At 38.8% G+C, this 22,662-nt stretch overlaps 1 protein-coding gene and 1 pseudogene across 2 annotated transcripts in view; both read left to right on the top strand.

Moving 5' to 3' along the window:
- LOC147316934 (uncharacterized) overlaps positions 1–10,069 on the top strand; it is a 53,904-nt pseudogene extending 43,835 nt beyond the window's left edge.
- Positions 10,070–13,945: 3,876 nt separating this feature from the next.
- The window catches only part of LOC147316932 (netrin receptor UNC5D-like), a 310,246-nt gene continuing 301,529 nt past the window's right edge, over positions 13,946–22,662 (top strand). For both annotated transcript variants that reach the window (XM_086313478.1, XM_086313477.1), the window contains exon 1: positions 13,946–14,281. In XM_086313478.1, the coding sequence (XP_086169604.1) occupies positions 14,197–14,281 (85 nt within the window). In that variant the 5' untranslated portion in view covers positions 13,946–14,196. The remainder of the gene's footprint in view (positions 14,282–22,662) is intronic.

Here is a 22,662-nt window from a genome sequence, read left to right as displayed (position 1 = left end):
TGCAAAACTTTTTGATTTAAATGTGCTGCTAAGGTATGCCTTAAGATCATTTGCACACATAGTAACTATCTAGTTTCTCCACATTATAAGCATTGTATTTTCTACATAGCTCTCAGTTTTATGGTCTTATGAAATCAAATAGTGGTAGACAGATGAAATCAGATCAGATGAGGAGAGACAGGCCTGGTAAGCAGGGAGGATTAGCTGATGAAACTCAAGGATTGTGTTTTGGATTCTCTTTAAGACAAAGCTTAAGTTTTGTTATGTACATCAAAAACCCTGGAGGGAATCAGAGTCACTTCATCCTTGACATTCTGTGATAAATTTCAATGGCTGATATTTTTGGACATGACCTCCCTGTATCATGTCATGTAGCAGTATATGACCATTACCTCGGAAAATATTATGACAAAGGGAAACAAGAGATATGTACTTTTAAAAGCAACTTTCTTGCCCTTTCTGCAATCAATACAGGAAGGAGAGCTGGAGGTGAAGGAAGACTGCAGACATGCAGCAGCAAAACCAACCACAGTCAGCACACTACACTGTCTGTGGTTTCAGTATAGCATTCCTATATTTTGTTTGTTTATGCAGCTGTTAATCTTCAGTTTGATGGATGTGTTGCGTCTAATTATAATAATTAAACTTGTGATGAAGTGATGTAGACGAATGTTGAATGGTGCAAAACAGAGATTGAGTCATGCATTTGGGAGCGCATTAAAACAGAAAAGCTCTTCTGTATGGAGCTGTGGAACAGGATGTAATAAAACTATCCACAGCACACAGACCTCCTAAATCAGTTTTTGCTATTCTTAATATGTATGAAGAGCATTTCTATTTCTATTTCTATCTATCTATCTATCTATCTATCTATCTATCTATCTATCTATCTATCTATCTATCTATCTATCTATCTATCTATCTATCTATCTATCTATCTATCTATCTATCTATCTATCTATCTGTCTATCTATGTGTGTATATCTGTATATGAGTCCCATTTTAACTATATGTTCATATAGTATTTCAGGAGTTCAGGGGCTGCTATAGTTCAAACAACTGAACAGGCAATCTGTTGAAGTTGGTGGTTCAATCCCTGGCTGCTCCAGTCTGCAGGCCAATGTATCCTTGGGCAAGATAACGAACCCCAAATTGTTACCCAATGGGTTCATCACAAAGTGAATGGTAAAGTAGGAAGCACTTTCTGTCAAACATGTAGAAAAAAGTTTTTACATGAATAGGTGAATGTGGCATATTGTATAAAGCAATTCGAGTGTTAAAGTAGAGGAGAAAAGTGCTATGTAGGAAACAGTCCATTTACCATTTGTTATCATCCTAGCAGGCCTACTGTGTGGCTGTGTGGCTGTGTCCTGCTTTCCCTCTCCTTTACTTGGTTTTACCCTGTGGACCCAGTGCAGAAAAAACATGTAGACACAGGGAGAACATGCAGACTCCACAGAGAAAGACCCCAGCCAAGGTTCAGATATACTGCCACCACCACACTGCTAGCACGGTTTTAGGAATATATCAATAATACACAGGGTTTGGATATCCAGGAAACACTGGGAGCATATTGATTCTTTTCTTTTTTCACCTATTATGCTTACACACTCTCTCTCTCTTGCTCTTGCAAAGATGATTCAGGAAAGAAAGACACCTTTGAGGTGTTGATTTGGTTTCCAAATTGCCCAAATCACAGTCTAATCAAGCAAGAGTTTCTGGGAGTTTATTTTTCACCTTATACTACAGCCAGTGCTGGGGAGTACTCTAAAGCGGTGCAATATTTAGGTGTTCATTCACTGGGTGCTGAGGAGTCTAATTCAACACATTGCTGGTGTTGTTTGTCTATCGACCATTACCTCGCAGACCTGTGTTTCTCTCTTGGACTCCGACATTAGGAAGGTAAAAATATTTACTTTGGGATTTTCTGTTAGTGATGTTATTTGTATATTTGGTTACATGGATGTGTGAGTAAAACATAGAGTTAGGTAACTAGTACCACATATGTTTCCGCATGTTCCGCTGATTCAGTGAAAGCAGATAGGCTAATGTTAGTCAAAGGTTAGCTTATTTTACTGTATTTTAAGAAACACATTTCACATAGTCAATGAAAATGTTTATTTCTTTTTTAATGCTAACATTTCATTAAATGTTAGCTAGCTACTGTAATGTTCTGTTTAAACTCATGATAATGGCCATATTTAGCCAAAGAGTGGTGTAGCCTCTATGAATAATTTCAGACATTATACTTTTTGCTCAAATGTAAATAAAAGCTTAGATTTTTTTTCCACAATGGTGCCTCTTGTAAATCATCTTGTTGTCTTTTGGGAGACGCTTGTGTCATTTCCGGTCAAAACCTTGCTGGTTGAATAAAAGTAACTTGGGATATGAATAATTATGTGCTCGACTATATACTTTACATTGTCTGCACTTTTTTTCTTTCTGTAGGAGCATTTCTATGACATTCAGAGCAACAAAAGTTTTTTTGAGTGGCGTGTCCATACTGTGTAATGCCAATCCAAAACCACCACCACCATCACAGTAAAGAGTGGAACTGAAAGGAGGGCTCACATGACCAAGGACATTTGGTTTCACTGATGACCAGCAAACAAGAGATCAATGTATGGAAGCCATGTCTCTTCTTCATCATACCAATGACCAAGATATAGCCCTCCTCAAGATGAGAGAGACATTCTACTATCATCAGCAGATGACCCACAAGAATCAACTAACATTCTTCAGATGTTTCCTAATTATTTGGACACTAAAAGACTGGTAGGTGAACAAATGGGAATCTGAAAAATACTTGATTTACAAGAACTGATTTTAATGGACAAGACTGCTTTCAGGTTCCTGGAAAAATGGAACACCAGTTTTCTGCCTTGAACAGATGCTGATGAGCCAGGTAGTGTCCTAAAGTAACACTTTATTAGTGTAATAATTTTTGTTTTCATTGTTGTTATCAGTTACTTCATTTAAAGTTATCAAAAAAGCAGCAGTTTGCATAATGTGTGTAAGGATCACTTCTTTTCTGTCTATGCCCTCAACCAGTTGTTATATGTGAGTGAAGTTTAGTTCTACCTCCCCGTTTCCAGCATTAGTATTTAACTCCTTAACCGTGTCTGCAGAGTGGGACAGCGACATGGCTTCTCTTCTTGTTTTGCTGCATCTTCTCACACCACAACCAGCTGGAAGGAAATGGCCCAAGAAAATCAGTGTTAGAGAAGCAATAGATCATCTGGTGAAATTTCACAAGGTTTGACTTCTATTATTCTATAGCAGTAAAGCTAAGATAATTTAAGATAGGATACTGAATACTGGAATACATTCAAATTAAAAGATTAAAGTCTACACCTTTACATTTAATATTTTGTACTGTTTTTATGCAAATTAATAATAATACTGATGATGATAGCAATCCTAACAATATTAATATTTAGGAGTAGTAGTAGTTCCTATTTTAAAGACGTGTTTACGTTTTCTAAGACAACCAGGCCTTCATCATTTTTTGCACACATAAATCACTGATTTGTGCATGAAATGTTTGTGTGCATGATCTACACACTGATTTGTGAGTATGCACTGTTCGTAAATGAGGCCCATTAAGTATTCCCTAAGGCATTTCTAAACACTGGCAACCTGATCTGGTGTGCTAATTTTATGGAGTTGAAGATGTGATAAATGGAGGGGTGCAGTTACTTTTTTTTTTCCATATGACAGATCTGTTTGTTTCTCAGATATTAGGAGAATGATCAGAAAATTTCAGTTTTGTCACATGTTAAAATAAAGTGTTTATATTATTAATGTTGTTTAAGGGATCCTAAAACACTTGCTTCTTCAGGTTTGTTAAGTCCAAATGTATTATTACTTTGCTACGTTGTTTCATTTGTGGTATTTGTAACACTTACATGATCAGCCCTATAGTGGAATGAACATGAGGTGATGGATGATTGTTGTAAACATGGAAATGTTTCCCCTCGTTGCCATTCATGTCATGTGATGGGAATGAAGAAGGTCACAGAGGACCACAGCACAGCAGAGTCAGAAAACTAAATTAATCCCTATAGGCAAATTGATTTTTTGAAATTAGCTCAACACATAGTTAGTAAAAAAAAAAAAAAAAGAAGGAAAAAATAAAATAAAACAGAATCAAAAATTTAAAAACAGTAGTAGTAATAATAATAGCAGCAATTCTGGAAGTGATGGCGTTCCTGTTCATTTCAGTCAGTCTGTGATGGTAGTTGATAATTTTGTACTGTGACTATATCAGTAAAATTCTGATTTATTTTTCCATCCAGCAACTGCTTTGAATGTAAGTGAGTGAAATCAGTCAAATGATTCATATTTTCATGTTACAATGTTGGCACAGTTCAAGTGCATCATGATGTACTTTTCACAGTAGTGTTGTGATCCCACACTGTGTATAAACATACCCTGCAAACATCAGAGCATTGTATGAGTTTGATGAGACCGCTGAAAGATAACCTACAGAGTCTTTAATACAAGTGAGATTTGTTCCATAGTGTAGAACAAAATGTTCTTATCATTTTCAGGCTGCTCCACATACAAACTACAGACTCTGACTCATCACGTTATTAACAATATAGGTAAACGGAATGTAGCCATATTATCTCTACTTCATAGTGCAGTTTTTATTTTTTTATTTTTATTTTTTATTTTAACCTTTATTTAACCAAGAAGATCCCATTGAGATTAAAAACCTCTTTTTCAAGGGAGACCTGGCCAAGATAGGCAAGATAGGATATTTGGTACCCCAACATTTCCTTCTATACCTGTAGTTTATTACTGTCAAACAGGGTGAGATCATGAAATAAATCAGTGTTTTATTGAATGGTTCATCATAAAGAGATGGCTAGGTGGCCGATATCCAGGAAGCAATAAAACAAAAAGGTAAACATCAGACAGAAGTCAAAGAAGTAAAGAAGAAGAAGAAAACCACAATATTCTGCAGGCCAACTTCTCCCTACCATTTGAAAACACATAGCTGAAGCTTACCACAGCAGTAAAACTGGCTCACACTGAGACTGAAGTGCTTGTCTCCAAGTTTCCAAGTCTCCAAGCTGAGTGATTTGCACTGGTTTCACAGGGACACAACCACACAGTGCACACAGTAGGCCTGCTAGGACTGTAACAAATGGTAAATGAACTGGTTCCCACATAGCGCTTTCCTACTCTACTTGAGCACTCGAAGCACTTTATACCAATTCATACAAGAACTTTGTTCTGTGCCTGAGTGCTTTCTGGCTAACATTCACACAAATTCATACTCTGATGAACACACCAGAGAGCAACTTGGGGTTCAGTATCTTGCTCAAGCATAATTTGAGTGCAGACTGGAGCAGCCAGGGATCAAACCACCAATCTTCCAATTAATAGATGACTTTCTCTACCTCCTGAACTACAGCTCACTATAACACCAACCTTGAGACAGCTGCTGATATATTTTGGACCATACTTGGATGAACTACAGCCACATCTATGACCATGTGAAAAGGAGCGCCAATTTTTAAACAATATTGAAACCACAGTGTTATTTTGGGGTATGAAATTGTTGCTTCTTACTTTGTATGCAGATATTTTTAATCAGTGAGCTGCTTTACAATGCACTGTTAACATAGTCATGTGAAAAAAGAAAGTTTGCACAGGGCTCTGTGCAGTCCTGTGTAGCTGCAAAAGAGCTTTTATGCTTAAATAAAAGATTTCACACTAATGTGTAAATATATCTGTGGCACTAAGCAGGGCTGTTTTTAGGTGCTTTAAAGAGGACTAAACTGCAGTGTTGTCAAAGGTAAATTATTAAATGTTTACCCCCATTATAAGGATAATATCATTGTGGTAATTATCTCAGTGCAGACCTATAGCAGAGCTGACCTGATGGTTCAGTACTCCAGCCAACTCTTCAAGTCAGGCTCAGGACAGTTTCCTTAGGCAAACAAAAACAACCAATGACATCGTCCCTTCTGTGTCTCGCATACAGAAAAAAAATACACTTTTAAAACCTTTGCTAGTCAACAAACCACACCTCAAGCAACCTTGTCTGGCCCATTTAGGCCTGTAAGTATTTAGACAGAGGCATGATTTCTATACACCAACAGAAATTAAATAATTAAGATTCAAGTGAGACCTTCGGGTTTGTTTAAGTGGGCTTGAAAGCAGCACCCACATTAAAGCCTTTTTAATTGAAAATTACCTGTAAATACACATTATGATTGCTACAAAGGACATGCCACAGACATGCTTCAGCTGCCAAACTGACCTTACCTCATTTTAATTCAGTACAATTTAAATTTCTAAAATGTCTTTGCTTTTACTTTATGACAATTGCAGCACATTTTGTTTTAACAGTACACAGGGAAGCCAAAATCATGTAACTTTCCCTATGCTTTAAAATGGCTATATTATGATCGTATCATCACAGTATGGTTTACAGGAGCACTCCTATGGCGGAAGACAATTGTTAGTGACAAATTTTCATAATCATCAATACTCCCAAAACATTTTGTACAAAATATATCAGTCAATATGGATTAGTTGTACATGACCATCATTTTAGGGGACAGCTTGGTTTTACAGAGGTGTACTTAAAGTGGAACTAAAACTATTATGCACTGTAATCCCACTGCTGCTCTCTAGTCAAGTATAGTTGAATTATTTGTGTACCATTCTTTCAGCTCTCACCATCCATGAAAACAAAGGGCTGCCTACTTTGTTTTATCTGCTTGGCTGGCCGTACTTAAACTGATTGCTCTCCCCATAATTTTAAATAAAAAGCTACATGAGGTGAATCATTTTAAGAGCTGCCCTGAAGTGCGCCTTTCACATCCATTGCAGCTCTGTCATAAGAGTCCAGTCCACAACAGGATGTTGTGAAAGTGGTCAGCAGAAGCAGAGGTTGTTAGATGAAGTTCTCAGTTCCTTTGTGTTTGTGAATGTTGCTTAAAAGCTTTACTTTTATTACAAAATATGTATTGAGCACCATAATAGTGATATCTAATAATGGATAAGTTTGTGAACATTAGAGCAGACATTCAATGGCTTAAAGAAGGTAGCAGATTTACAACTTGAATTTGTTAGTCGCCTCTATTTTATTTCACTCGGGTTTCGATGAGTGTCCTTGTTCAATACTGCCTGTGGATTTTAAATGACGATGGATCCAGCAGTTTTTGTTCTTACCAGCTAACATTTTATTGTTTGTAGATGATTCACTTTAAAACACCAACCCTTAGAAAGTCTTTGAGGAAGGTACATATCACATAGTACCTGAGTGTATAAATTATACTAGTAATATAGTGCTGTATAAATCAAAATAGTTTGCCTGTTAAATAAGGAAAAGATTACTGATGCATGAGATCTGAGAATCTGAATAGCAATAGTGACTAACATAATGGGATTTGGTTAGACTTGCTGAAATAACGAGCAGAGAAGAGACTTGTCTATCAACTAATAACATCTCATGGGTTCTTAGTATTAATTTTCTAACCTTCCATGGCCCCGCAAAATGTAGGTGGTGGTGTGGTTATCAATCACATGCACCAACTGCTGTTAAAAAAAAGAAGAAGCTTCTCCATTATTAAAACTAAAGCACTTTATTATTACTTCTGGGGTACAACTGTAACATTACACTCTAAGTTACTGCTGCTCCTTCCTTGAAAGGGGACACCCTTGTGGTTTGCACCTTGAGGACCACTTTTGAACATGATGCCATATTTATACCTTAATGTGGGGATGGACCTACATCGAACTTTGTGGGAGAAAACTGAAACTGCTGGAGACAAAAGGGAGAACAAATGCAGGTTCTTCCTGCAAAGCAACCATGGTGACCAACCACCATGCGACCAACAACATACAGGACTGACAAGAACTTAAAATGTCAGACGATGTTAAATACGTTCTTTTAACTGGAATAACTAAGGACAGAGGAAAACTTAAAATCACCCTGTAACTGATTGGCCACCTTTTAAGGTCATACTCCAACTTTTGCCCCGTGACAGGTGACTGAGACAGACTTGAGCCCTCTACAACCTTGAATTAGACATGCAGTCAATAAAATGGAAGATTGAATGGATGGATAAAACGTTTAAATCTAATGGTAAGAATAATATTTTACCTTACTTCTTTTGTACTCAGCCAAAAACTTAGAATCTAAAATAAACGCTACAAGTATGTGTGTTCTATGTTTGAGAACATCCGTATCTTTTTGGCTATCACAACTTCACATTGTTACACTGAGGTCCAATAGTTAGCTTTAAGGGCTATATTTTCTTCTGACTCTGTGAGCAACTTTTGGTTTTAAGAAAGATGAGCATGCAAATTTTTATTATGATAGCACAAATGAGCAAACGTTACTCCACTACTGGGATGATTACTTGTACTTGTAATTTTGTAAAAGCTAAAATATACAACTTTGTCTTTGATTCTGGGTACAGGTGTCATTTGTGTCCTATGCATAGCATTAGTGAAGCAGAAAAAGGAATGTATTCCCAGGAAGAATGATGAGCATTCTAGAGATTTGTCATAGTGGCCAAACTATTTTAGTAAAACTTTTTGATATATTTAATAAATGCTGAACTGAAATGGAGTAATTCTAAAGAGTTTTATAAATTGAAATGATGTTTTATGGAGCAACTGCAAGAACAGCCTTGGCCAAGAAGATAATAAAGAAGATAAATAGATACTGACAAACATCAGTAAGATGACCAATTCATACTCTCAAAAACAAATCAAAATTTTAAGATTTTTGGTATTTTAAGGCTGGCATTCTACCAACTTACTATTACTTAGTACCTATAATATCAATATCTTACTGATTCAAACTCCAATAATTATGACAGATCATTTAATTCCAGTTTGTTCAATTAGATAAAGTGCTTTTCTTTATATGCAATAAAATTTAAAGCCTTCCTGTGCACAGATTTCTGTGGGCTACATTGATCACAGAACATCACTTCTGCATCAGATGAGAGTAAAAACATAATTCATTGCAGCACAGAATCAGGTCAAGATCTTCCTGACAAAACACTCTTGCCTGATGGCAGAGTTGCTGAAAATTTTGACTGAAGAACAAAGTGTAGAAGATACAAAATAAAGAACACATTTATGATTTTTTGTCCTTACACATTTTATGTAACAGCTCACTTCAATATGAACAATGAAGTCAGAGTTTGTGTTGGGATTCCTTGACGTTTGCAGCAGTTTTGAGTTCACTGGCTATGTTTTGTGTCAAATAAACAACCTCAGGCTTAAAGAACACTTGGGAATTTTTTTTATCTGGAGGGAGCTTTCTCTGAATTTCTTTCTGTTTTATAATTATAAGAAAGTCTGGGCAATGAGCTACCAAAACTATTCTATAATTTTATAAATTCATTTCCTACAATTTATGCGAAAAGGGTCAGGGAAAATGTAATAATTATGAATGAAGGAATGGGGGGTTCTGCTGTGGTTTGAGTCCACTTGTCCTCTTGGATGGAAAGGTCACTGTAAATCATTAAAAAAAATGTAAGTGATCACTTTTACCAAGTGATGAAAAATTTCAGTCTGATGGGACTGGTCTCTTCCAAGATAAGAGTCCCTAAATTCATAGAGCATTATGATGGCGGGACCAATAGTCCCACTGAACTGTTTGATTAATGTGAAAATGACCTGAACCCAACCAGAGTGCCTAGAAATTGTCATGGTCTCCGTGCCTGCCCGGTCGGCCCCACAAGGCTACAGTTGCTGTTTCTGTTCTCTCCCTCTCTGCCTGGGCGGTGCTTACTGTGGGCTCCCGCCCTTGGCCGTGTGGGCCAAGGGCGGGAGCACACCTGACAACACTCACCCATCATCACCGGGAGCACTATTTGAGGCTGGAACACAGATCCTCTCGTCGCTGGATGATTGTACCCCTAACGTTAGTGTTCTCACAGCTCTTGTGCTTCATATTTGTGATTTGTGATTAGTTGGTGACCTGCCTTCTCGTCTGCCTCAGATCTTCCCCCCAGACCTGCGACCTCCCTGCTGCGGGAACGTGTGTGAGTGTGAGCGAAGAAGACGTGAGCGAGTTACCCTGTGATTCCCCCGGAGTTTTGGATCCCTTCACTGTACATATATTGCACTGGCACTGTAAATAAACTACACCTTGGAGATACCTTACCGCTCTGCGTTTGAATCCCTGTACCAGATCATGACAGAAATTCCACCACCATTAACACTTTACCCTTTGAAAAACCTACTAGAAGCTCTTTTCTGAAATGAGGAGTCTCTGTCATATTTCAGGCATGCCTATCGAACAAAATGACTGGGTTTGTGTCAGAAGTTAGTGAGGGTGGTCTCTGTCTCTGCAGTTACCTTTGGAAAAACCAGGAAACTGTTCTGTCTTTGATATATTCGGAGGTGTCAAAACTTGTTATGAATGGTACAGGGGAGGTCGTCAAATGTCATCTTTATAGGGGGAAAGAGCTAAAACCAAAAAACGATGGATGAAATATCTTTTAGAAGAATGGTGTTCAGTCCATCCACTAGCGTTCACGAGACTTGTGGAATCAGTGGCAAAGTGCATTAAAGTTGTGGTTTTCTTTCTTTTTTTCCCACTCATCTGTAATTTGTCAGATGGCCACACTGTAACTCAGTGATGGGTTTTTAATTGTTTTGTGGTGAACAAAAGCATTGCCCCTGACACACCTGCTAATGGAACCATCTGTTTTTGGTCATTTGTATGGGTCAAAACTGAAGTCACGTTGTCAAAACTGCTATTACAGTAAGTGAAACAGTCTATGTGGATAAAAAAACGTGAAGAGTTTTCCATTGCTTTTACACAAAATGCATTAAGTTGCCACATATTTTCAAACTCCAGTAACTCTGCAAAGAACATTATTTAAAATCCTAAAAACCTGTTTACAAAAACCCCACAGATGGTAAATTCTGTACATTTCTACAAAGAACATCAAGAATCTTTGTAGAAGACTTTCCTCTGACTTGCGATCTATCCAGTAACAAACAAAAAAACACAGTGTTTTCTGTTTTGTCCATAAATTTTAACCACAATTTTGTGTATTTTCTTGTAGAGTAAATCAAGCTGTTGTTGTTACCTATGTTGTCTTCAGGGAAGTCTGCAGTGACTCTGCAGGGATTATATTTGCTCTGTTCACCTCTGCAACTGAATTCAAGTCAAAAGGTTTACAGTTTTGTTGGACTTATTCAGCTCATTTACTATGTATTTCTGTGCATAAACAATAAATGTGACCTTCAATGCCCTAGAAGTTTTAAAAGTAAGTAATTCAGAAAGAAAAAATGTATGTTTCATACATCAGGACTTGAAAACAAGTCAAATTCGACCCAAACAATGTTGATGAAAACACTCCAACTTTCACCCTAAGAAGAAGTAAAACTTTACAGTACAGCATGATGTGCAATAATTATTGAGTTTACTATTTTTTACAGTAGCAATGGTTAGCACAACCAGGAGTGGTCACCTTAAATTGGGAAGGCCCTACATTCAGCCCCAACCAGTTTGAGTTTTTCTGTGTGAATATTGCTTGAGCTGATTGAGATGTTGTCCCTGTACCTGTGTGGGTTCTCTGCGAGTGCTCTGGCTTTCTCCCACCATCCATCTGCTGTTAGGTTAATTGGTGATTCAAAAAAATTGGCCGTAGGTGTGAATGTGAGCATGTCTGTCTCTCTGTATTAGCCACGTGATGGACTGGTAACCTATGTTGGGTGTAGCCTGCCCCTTGTGCTGACAGCTGAGATAGTCTCTAGAACTCCTCCATCCACAAGCCCCCACCTGCTCCTTCCCTGGTCCTGTGACCTTATATTGGGTAATCAGTTAAGAAAAGGATCAATTGATTGACAATATTTTCCACAGAATCTTAAGTGAAAATTAATAGAAAATTTAAAAGCATTTATATTAATGATTTTCTAAAAATGTATTATTTACTGTGAACTGAACATCCATATTATTTAGTATCCTCAGCTAATCATCATTTTAAATTCAGTATTGACTTAACTGTCATGGATATTAACAACAGCCAGTGATTGTCTTTAAACTGAAGGCCTGGATGGATGTCACATCGGTACCTCTAATACCGTGGACAATTCTAGACAGCACCGTTAAGATACAGACTATACATTTGTTAGGATACAGTCATAGTTGATTTTGGTCTTGCAATTTATTTTTTTGATTGTAAAGTACAGGTATGAATAAAAAAACAACAACATTGTTTCACTGTACATGTTGCACAGTCTAGAGTTTTTGTTGTTGTTGTTGTTTTAAATTAATCCTTTATTTATCCAGGTAAAAATCTCACTGAGAATAGGAGTAGGTTTAGGTTTAGATGGGAGTTATTTTAGCCACATGTTAAATAAGCTCATTGTCAGAAACTAGAAGATGTTATCTTTCCAATAAAGTCTCACACATTGATTTTTGTTTCACTGTTCCTCTGTTCCATTTGGCTGTTTCAAATAGGCGAAAATTCAATATAAAGGGTTGAACTTACTACAAATCCTAGTGCCAGATGGGACTTGACCTGATGTTAAGAGTCCCATTATTCTTTCCACCAAGTACAGTAATAATAATAATGGATTGGATTTATATAGCGCTTTTCAAGGCACCCAAAACGCTTTACAATGCCACTATTCATTCACACACTGGTGGAGGCAAGCTACGGTTGTAGCCACAGTTGCCCTGGGACAGACTGACAGAAGCGAGGCTGCCATATCGCGCCATCGGCCCCTCTGGCCAACACCAGTAGGGTAAAGCGTCTTGCCCAAGGACACAATGACCAGGACAGAGAGCCCAGGGATCGAACCGGCGACCTTCTGGTTACAGATACGCTTCCCAACCACCCTGAGCCACGGTCGCCCCACAGTCTTTGCATCTTGACCACTAAAACTGTTCATGGACAGAAGCTGAAGGTCTTCTGCCCATAAGAAGAAGAGAAGGGTTAGTGAAGTTGGAACACTGCCCAGCATCAGTAAAAGTACATGTCACAGACTGTGGAGATTTATTCTAAACCTAAATGTGTTATTTCAGATTGCATATAACTATGAGGTCCTTAAAATGATGACACTGTACCTTTGATGCCGCTGCCTAGCAAAAAGGAAAAGACCTTGAAAATGAGACCTATTAGCCTGCTGGGTCTGGCTGCATGCATGCCAAGTTTGAAGCACAGTTGTTGAAATTGGTGAAGACAAAAAAGACGATGGTTATAGTTTATTTTTTTCTTTTAATAACTGAGATGATGCCACTGAATTAAACCAAGTTCAGAATACCTAAGTCTGCTACACTGTATTTCATAAAAACATACATGGAAAAATCTACAGGTTAGAAGTTGCTTCCAAGCTTCATCAAAATTACACTCGTTTGTAATCAATCAAAGTATTATCATTTTGGACACAAATGAGTAGTGTGCTCAGAGTCAGTATCTGCTTTTCTCAGCTGGTATTGAGGTTTTGTAATGAGGTGTTTTACCATGATTACGTACCTATTTTTTTTTTTCTTTTTCAAAAATTTCATTTATTCATCACATATAAGAATACCAGCAAACATACCTTGGAGCTGAGGGGCAAATTAAAAGAAAATCACACTGGCGCGTTTCTGTTGATCAGTGCTCTACTTTGGCTATAATTGATCAGATTATACCGGACACTGTGAGACACAGCTTTGTGCTGGTTGGAAATGAAGCCGTTTTCCTCCCACTTTTCTTCTTCGGACAGTTTCTCCAAACCTGTAAACTGTATCATCATCCTTCACGCCTTTGCTGGGCTGCTTGGTGCGTTACTATAAAAGAAGAAACATTTGACTGATTAGGCCTACGAGTAGCCTACCACTCCGTCTCCTCCTCTCCGCCTTTCTCACTCTGCCATTGGTTAGCACAGGGCAGGCTCCGGGATGATGATGCCTGGAAAGGGGGGTAAACTCGGAGCGCACGTCTCCCCTGCTGCGCACACACGCACAGCAAAAGTGAAGTGAAGATGCTTTTTCCCTTTCGACAAACAGTCCAGCCCGCCAGCCGTTCACTTCTCCTGCTGCCGCTGCTCCTCCTTCTCCCAACAGAGCGTCCAACTGTCCGCTTCCCTGGTTTACACGAGGAACTTGCGCTGCCGGGGCTCGTCCAGCTCGGAGGAGGAGGCAAGAGCAGGCATCAGAGACCCGGAGCACCGTCAGCTCTATAGCGTATCCGTGGAGAGCTACGCGTCGGTATGGGCACGCTGACAAAAGGACGTTACCTCGTTCTGAGGGGGCTCCTGCTGCTTATTTATTGCACAGCATCGGTTATTTCCAAAGGTAAGAGCTGTGTGTGTCCGTGTGCATGCGTGCCTACTTTGGGTGTTTACTGCGCTGTAAGCGCTTTCAGCCGGTCGGTAAAAGAAGAGAGACAATTATTGGGTGCCATCCCCGTGGTTACGCACCACCTGTCACGATTTTTGGTTCATGTTTGAGGTTTACAAATACTTCCCAGCTCACATTCAGTATTCAGCAGGTGATCCTGAGTCTCACTCGGACTTCAGATTTCCACTATTTGAGCATTCTCTCTTCACTGCGCAGTGGAGCTTCTGCTATTGATTCATCAAGCCACAGCTCGCGCCGTCAAGTTCCTACACTCTTGGTCTTTTTTTACGTCTCCCCTCGAATCGATGCCAGTCGTCCCATTCCACTAAGTTTTTAGTCGTGAATGAATCCATCACCGTGACTGCGCTGTAATCAGCACTGCTGGCTTTAATGAAGGCACGCCTGTGCAACAGGCATGCCATTTTATCTGAGAGTTCCAGAGCTAGTCCTCCTTTTTAAATGATCCGCTTCCTGATATCACGAAGTGAATATAGTGCCAGAGCAATGTATGTAGAGGTTTGTGCGGGACGCAGAGATATTCATCAGCAGCTACCAGAGCGACTTCAACCAAGGGTTTTCGTTTCTTTTTAGAAGCCCACGGTGAAAGTGCTTTACATTTACTTGATAAAAATACCTTTGAATGAGAGGTGACTGTGACAAGTGGGGGTCGTGTTGAGGGTAGGAAATCTGCCCCTGCTTGATGTTCTATTTTCTTTCTTTTTCCAGAGAACCCAAAAGAACAAATACAAGAGGATAGATTTAGTCCCTTAAACACACACACAAAAAAAAATCCATGTTAAATCATCTTTATTTAATACACACTGTACAGTTTTCTGTAGCCTGTATTGGTTTTAGAGATTTTAAGCTGTTGCACTGAACCACATCACCCGTTTGAATCAGATGTTACAGAACAAGCCTACAACCCAACCAGAATATGCCCTGCAGACATCTGGTTGTGTCTGTGTTGATCTTATGACTCTCACATCTCCATATTTTAGCCACTTAAATAGCAGTAGCACAGAGCAGAGTGCCTGAGAGTGAGATGGTATTTGGTGTTAAAGGTTCCCTGCAGGTTTAACTGGTTACATAGCAGCCTGTGGAGCTGAACAGAGTTCAGATTAACGTTACACGACTTTTCGCATCATGAATGTGCAAAGTCTGCTTTTTTTCATTGTGAAGCCAGAAACTCTGGCAATCTGTTTGCCGTGAAGAAACTGATATACATCATCTTCCACAAATGTAAAAAAATATTCTCACCCTGCACATGCCGCTCATTCAGAATAACTCAAATATACATTATCTTGCAAAATATGCATCATTGTTTTTCTTCATATTCTGCAGAGAATCTAAAATCTCAAAAATGCAAAAAGTGATTTGTTTTTCATTATTCATTTATGAATCCTACACACACCCACAAAACAAATAACGCCTTCACACTTGATTTTATGCTCAAGTCAAAAAAAGGAAATTAAAAAATGGATCAGAGAGCGAACTCTGATCCATTTTAGTAAAAGACGGGAAGTCATTGACCAGCGTGCAGGGAGTTAGACTGGCAGCAACACAAACACTGTGTTAAAATAATGATTGTTTACATTTTTGTAAACAAACTATTGCCGGTTCTCTCTTGTCGATTAGATGTGGAGACAGCTGTCATCAATCTGTTGTACATTAACTTGTAATTATGAGGATATTAGGATAAGGAATGCAAGTATGCAGCAGGATCTTGTAATGATGGCAGTTTCATTTCGACCAAACGGAAATAGGTAGGTCTGCTGTCATTACTGATCAGTCACACACAGAAAAATAGAGTTAAACTGGGGGTTCCATTTATTCTTGAAGGTAACATTAAATATTGAGTGAATATGATGTTATGAAACCAACATACTTTACTTATGACGCATCCCTCTAATTTCAAGCCACCAGTCATAATTAGGACCTCGAAGCTGGGCAGAAATTCAGAAAAGTGATGCAGGGGGAAAAAAGCACAATAAGACCAGAGAACAGTAGAGCTGTCAGGCAGGCCATAAATGTTCACACCAGCAAACATCATGAATTACTGTGTGCTGAAAAGTTGTTAGATTGGATTTTGATCAGTGGTCCCAAAAAACATTTTGCCTACCACTACTTTAAATAATTTCATCATTATTAATGGTGACATTTTTATGGATGTCTTCATCAGTAGTTTCTGTTAGCCTACAGACAGACGTTGGAATTAACTTGCATTAACTAAAATGGTTTACAGGTTTTATTCACTTTTTACTGTTGTTAATGGATGTAATTACTGATCATTAACCTTAATAATAATGGATTGGATTTATATAGCGCTTTTCAAGGCACCCAAAGTGCTTTACAATACCACTATTCATTCACTCTCACATTCACACACTGGTGGAGGCAAGCTACGGTTGTAGCCACAGCTGCCCTGGGGCAGACTGACAGAAGCGAGGCTGCCATATCGCGCCATCGGCCCCTCCGGCCAACACCAGTAGGCAAGTAGGGTAAAGTGTCTTGCCCAAGGACACAACAACCAGGAGAGAGAGAGCCCAGGGATCGAACCGGCAACCTTCCGGTTACAGATGCGATTCCCAACCCCCTGAGCCACAGTCGCCTTAAAGGTCATACTAATTAAATAAAGGTTATGTAGTAATAACAACAACAACAACAACAATAATAATTTGTAGAAAATGCGCATCACTTGTCTGTTTTGGTAGTGGGATGGCATCTACAATGTACTACAAACTAACTTATCAACATAAGCAACTTAACTTCTCCTACCTTGAGTTGTGGCTTGTCTCTTCAAGTAGCCCCTTCAATTTTAATCAATCAGTTTCTACCATGCCTAAAGATGAGGCATACATTTTGGGTGAACACATCAAAATGTTCTAATATAACCTAAAATCTATTGTGTAAAAATCACGTGAGCAAGTTTGTCTAGGAAAAGGAATAGGAATTAAGCCAGGGACCACTGTGAGTACCTCGAATGGTGAAAAAAAGGAACCATTAAAGCACACAACTACAAGCAGATTGCCAATGTTCTAGTAAGTCACTGATTCAAATTCTATTTGTTACCAATTTTTCCCATAAAATTAAATAAAGGTGTAAATTGATAGCTGGATATATTAATTAAAATAAAAAAATGAAAGTAAAGACAACAGTATTGTTGTGTATAGCTTTTTATTCATGCCTAATGCATTATGTAGCTAATCAGTTCATGCGGAACTGCATCCCTTTCTACACACATAACACAGAAATACAAAAAAGGATTATTACAGAGGCATTTATAAAAACAAAACATAAAGATGATTTCGTTTTTTAAACTGAAACACTTTCCATTAGGGAAGTATTGAAACAAAAAGGAAATGAAAGTTTAAAAGATTCCTTTTATCTTAGGGTGTGTAATGTCACAAAAGAAATACACAACAAACTTTTATTTGCTTTTTGTCTGTGTGTGTATCAAATGAAAAATGATTGTAACTTTTTCCAATTTTGTTTTCTCAGTTGCAGATTTTAAAAAAAAGAATGTTGAATTGTTTGGCAATCTCTACCTTCTGGTTGCATATATTTATGACAAATTAAAGAGTGACTCCAGCAAGTTATTATTATAGTGGTTAGCAGAAGGGGTTAGAATGGAGGCAGTAAAAAATGTTTGGTGATAGCATGTAATAGTTAGAAAGGTCTAAATTGACTGGATCCTACAAGTTCTACATCAACATACTCAAGCAAAATATGGAATGCTTGAATTTTTACTGATAGCCTTTAGTTTAGGATTTAGACTCTTGTAAGAGTCTACATAGATGCACAAAATACATGAAAAAGCTTGACAGTATGAGACTATGTGCAGGTTCTCTCTGTATAAATACACATTTCTCTGTGGTTTTTCTTCAAAATTTGTTTAGCAGAATGAATACAATTTGCAGACAGCCAGAAGACATGAAAGTTAAACAGGTCAGTAAATGGCACACAGATTTCTTATCATCTTGAGTTCCTATATATTAAGGAAGTCGCCATCAAAAAGCTGACAGAAGCAGAAGTGTCGGCCCAGCATTCCTTGGACAGACTGTTTGTACTTTGCTCGAAGAACACAGAATTAATTTTGACTGAATTCAAACTTAAGTCAGGAGCACAAGCACATTCAAAAGATGCTCAATGTTTCTATTTGTAGTCATTTTTATGTGGCGCCCTTCAGGGTGTTTACAGAGGTGTGGAAAGCAGCAAAAAGACACGGAACAGAATAGAGCAGTCGTCAGGGAGAATGGATAGGACATTAATTTAATCAGAAAGGAGGAGCTGGGGTGGAGGTGGGTTTCAAATTGGCTTGCAGATTAACAGTATCTGTGGGCAGGCTAAAGCAGCTTAATGTATATACAACTATAACACGAGGCGTCAGCTGATGTGGACTGGCACTGAGAACATGATCTGGTTTCATCTGAGCTTCACTTCACAACCTGCCTGCCTAGCATCCCGATTAAGTGTGGGACCATATCAAAAATAGTTCAGCAAATGATTATCTTCCGTATGTCCATTTTTTTCTTGAGGAGCAATTTTTGTCTATAGAATGTCAAAAAGATGAAAATACTGATTTCCAAAAAACAGAGGTCTTGAGTTTAATTAAATATCATAGAAAAAACAAAAGAAAACAACACATTTTAAAAAGTGAAAGATGTTTTATTATTTTTTTATACAGATTGTGCTTAAAAAGCATTACAGGTACTAATGGGCTGTCAAAACAGAGGCAGGGCATTTGAATGCTCGACTCTACCTTGTTGCATGTTACAACTTTTCTGCATATCACATCATTTTTAAAGGCCATGCATGTCATGACAGGTGTCACACTTTCCCACAAGTTTAGTCCTTGAATCAAACAGTAGCAAACAGCAGCAGTCCTGCTGCTCTGCGGGTCTCGATGGTCCTAGCTTGAACTCAGCGAGATTTAAGCTCTTAAAGATCAATAGCTGATGTTCGCAGGCCCCCACTGGCTCAGAACGAGACTCACGCAAGGGGTCATGAAAGAGGGGTCCTCCATGTGTAACACAGCCATGAGTGAGGATGATGTGGCCCATGGGGGATCTTGAAAAGGCTTTTCATCTTTTGTCTCACAGTTCTGATGAAATAAGGGCTATTTCAAGAAGCTTTGTCCAGGGTTGTAATGGGAATTTCTTGTAGATCAGCAATCTGCTATTGGTGTGTATTTATCTCATAATGAAGCTCTGCTTAGACATGCAAAAGGGTATGCGAGTGCACTGATATGTAATATCCCTTCTTACCTATCTTCTGATGAGGCTCTCGTTGATTTCTCTCGACATGCAGGCATTTATTTGGGACTTGATGATTAATTTATGTGATGTGTGATTTTAGCAAGATAGAGTGTTGTGTATTGAGAGAAGTAATGAGCAATGGGATTATCTGATATTTGATTGAGGATTGCTGAAGTCGCCCAGTTCATTTGTCAGTAAAGCTGCTAGGTCTGCTTTAAGTTTAGCTAATACTCTATATGACTACAAGAATATGTTGTGAGATTAGACTACAGAGCTGCTAATGTTTGCCTTGCTGGAATGATTCTCCATTCTGCATGCATGCACATATGCCCAGGCCCCTGGTGGTCACCTCATTTGATAAACATTAGCAGCAAACAGCATTGTCCCTGCTCCACAGATGCACAATTGTGTCAAGCCTTGCTGAAATAACCATCACCACATGTTGTGTGATGCTGTGCCCCTCTGTTATCCGTCTCCGCAGCCTAATTTGACACACAAACTTGTCTATTCTCCCAAGAGTTTTACTTCCTTGACCTTGAGCTGCAGATTGTACATCTCCCTCCCTGTTCTTCAGGTTGGGCATTTTTTTAAAAAGTGGAAAGAGAGAGAGAGAGAGCAGAGCACAAAGGATGCACAAAACTGTGGTTACTTTTGTTTTCAAGAAAAAAAAGGAAAAATCTCAAGGTTTTTTTATTTTCCTCTGCACTGTTTCATGAAAACAGACAAAGGTCAAATCTGTTATTTTCCCTCAGAGAAAGCAAAAGGGGCTCTTATATTTTCCCTGCCGATCCCAGAATGAATCATCATAGTCAGGTTGCTGTGGGTGACAATGTGTTCAGTTGCCAGATTTACATTTAAATGAAACCAAATGGCTGTACATTCAGAAATGATATACAGTAATGATCATGGTAATAAAAGCAAAGTCCTCTTTCATATTGGACCAGCTCCTACTCGGGATCACTGTCATTTGGGGACTTTGCAGGTACAGTCGGTGAGTTATGTCTTTGCTATGTCAAGACTATTACCTTCACATTTCAATGAGTGAATTCATCAGCATGCTGCCTAAGAGGCTTAATGTAGTTGGCAATCAGCCCTGCAGCTCATTGGCTTCTTCCATGGACCTGGTGCATGAATGCCATGATGGCACCGGCTCTGACATAAACGGTAGTAACCAGACCGAAAAGCAGCGCACATTTCGGTGCTTTATTTTCCTGAGCTGTGATACACTTTAGATTCTAGCCAATCATTTTACGTTTCCGAGGATAGTAGGCGGGTCCAGGTACGTACGTTCTTTTAGAGCAGAGCTACAGATTAAAAATGCCCAAGGCGAAGCGGTCAAAAGTCTGGCTGTACTTCACAGCAAAAGATGCAAACTCAGCAGCCTGCAACAAGTGCTTTAAGGCAGCTGTCCCCAACCTTTTTTGCGCCACGGACCGGTTTATGCTCGACAATATTTTCACGGACCGGCCTTTAAGGTGTCGCGGATAAATACAACAAAATAAAACTAGTACCGGTACCGAAAAAAAGAAGATTTATTCATAACACATGTGAAAAGACCCAGGAAAACCGAGTTAACGATAAAAACAATAACAAAATAACGCTGAAAACCGATAAAAACCCTCAAAACCATACATTTCAGCCTCAGCGCTCGCGGCCCGGTACCAAACGACTCATGGACCGGTACCGGTCCGAGGCCCGGGGGTTGGGAACCGCTGCTTTAAGGTGATACTGTGTAAAGGAGGTAATACCTCAAATCCGATGAAACACCTGGCGACGCATAATGTTTTTTTAAAAGCCGAAAAATGCGCCGTATTTGATAGCTTGCTGCGAGACCTCACACCGAGCACATCTACTGCGGGTGTGGTGCCTGTTATCGGACCCGGAGTTAGCAACATCCCCCAAAAACCCGAAGAGGACAGTCCTGGCCCCTATCCCTGCCAGTGTAGCAGAAATGATGATGGCAGCAGCAGCCGTTCTTCTCTGCGTGAGTAGCTTAATGTTGTTCGTGTGTCATTTACGTTGAGTAGGCTAACCACGTTATTACATTAATGCATGTAAGGTGAACTAGCAAACACCGTCGTAGTTACATGCGGCTGTCTTCTTGTTTGATGGCAGATGCTCCCTTCACCCTGGCCAAAAAGGCTAAAATGACCAAAGAAAAAGTGGAAAACAGTTAAACATGAGAGGTTTTTGGACAAAGTTTGTGTTTTTTCCATTGTTTAAGCACTGCTTCCAGCCAAGAGTGATACCATATATGCCCCATAGCTGCAGAAAAGGCTAACATTGTTATCTTTTTACAAAAAAACAGCTGAACATGAGAGGTTTTTGGACCAATTTTGTGTTCTCCATTCTTTAAGCACCGGTTTAAGCACCGTTTATGCACCGGCACCGTTTCAAAAGTACCGGTTTGGCACCGGTATCGGATAAAACCTAAACGATACTCATCCCTATGAATGACACTGAGATATTTTTTTCCAGCTACTGTATCTTTCATGTATCTATAGGTTTTTGCTATTTTCCTTGATACAAGGCCCTGATACATTTACAGTATAGTTCCATTTAGGTGGCATCATCTGGGAATCTAGTCTTTCTGCATAATGGATGAAATAAAAGTGGCTGCCACAGCTTAAGTCATTCTGTTGATATACTTTAGTGTTGGACATAGAAAACATTATGCCACAGTCAGTATAATCGAATGACGGTTGTTTGTGGTGGCAAAGCTTGATAAAAAGGAGCCTACACTATTTCAATGCAATATTTTAATTAAAAAAATAATTTAGTGCTTATTTTGACATATGAAAGGACCTTTACTTTGCAGGCAAGATGCACTCTGGGCTGACAGGGGAAACTGGTCATAAATGCACAAAAAAAAAATCATATTCTTCGAGTTCTTTTGTATTTTCATACTGATAACAGTAATGATTTACTCGCAATTTAAACATGTTAAATTACGTAGGTTAACATTTAAATAGCAATATGAGTACAGAGTTCCGAACAATAGCCACAGATCAAATATTAATAATAGATAAATCATACATATAACAAGTAATAAAGAGATAAAATAAGCTGTGCTTTAACATT

Source organism: Aulonocara sp. 'chitande type north' Nkhata Bay, linkage group LG12, assembly GCF_057382095.1.
Source record: "Aulonocara sp. 'chitande type north' Nkhata Bay isolate Kocher_YH1m ecotype deep benthic linkage group LG12, A_spYH_male_GT1.1, whole genome shotgun sequence".
Lineage (NCBI taxonomy): Eukaryota > Metazoa > Chordata > Actinopteri > Cichliformes > Cichlidae > Aulonocara > Aulonocara sp. 'chitande type north' Nkhata Bay.
The sequence above is the reverse complement of the archived record's forward strand: the minus strand, read 5'-3'. Positions and strand labels throughout refer to the sequence as shown.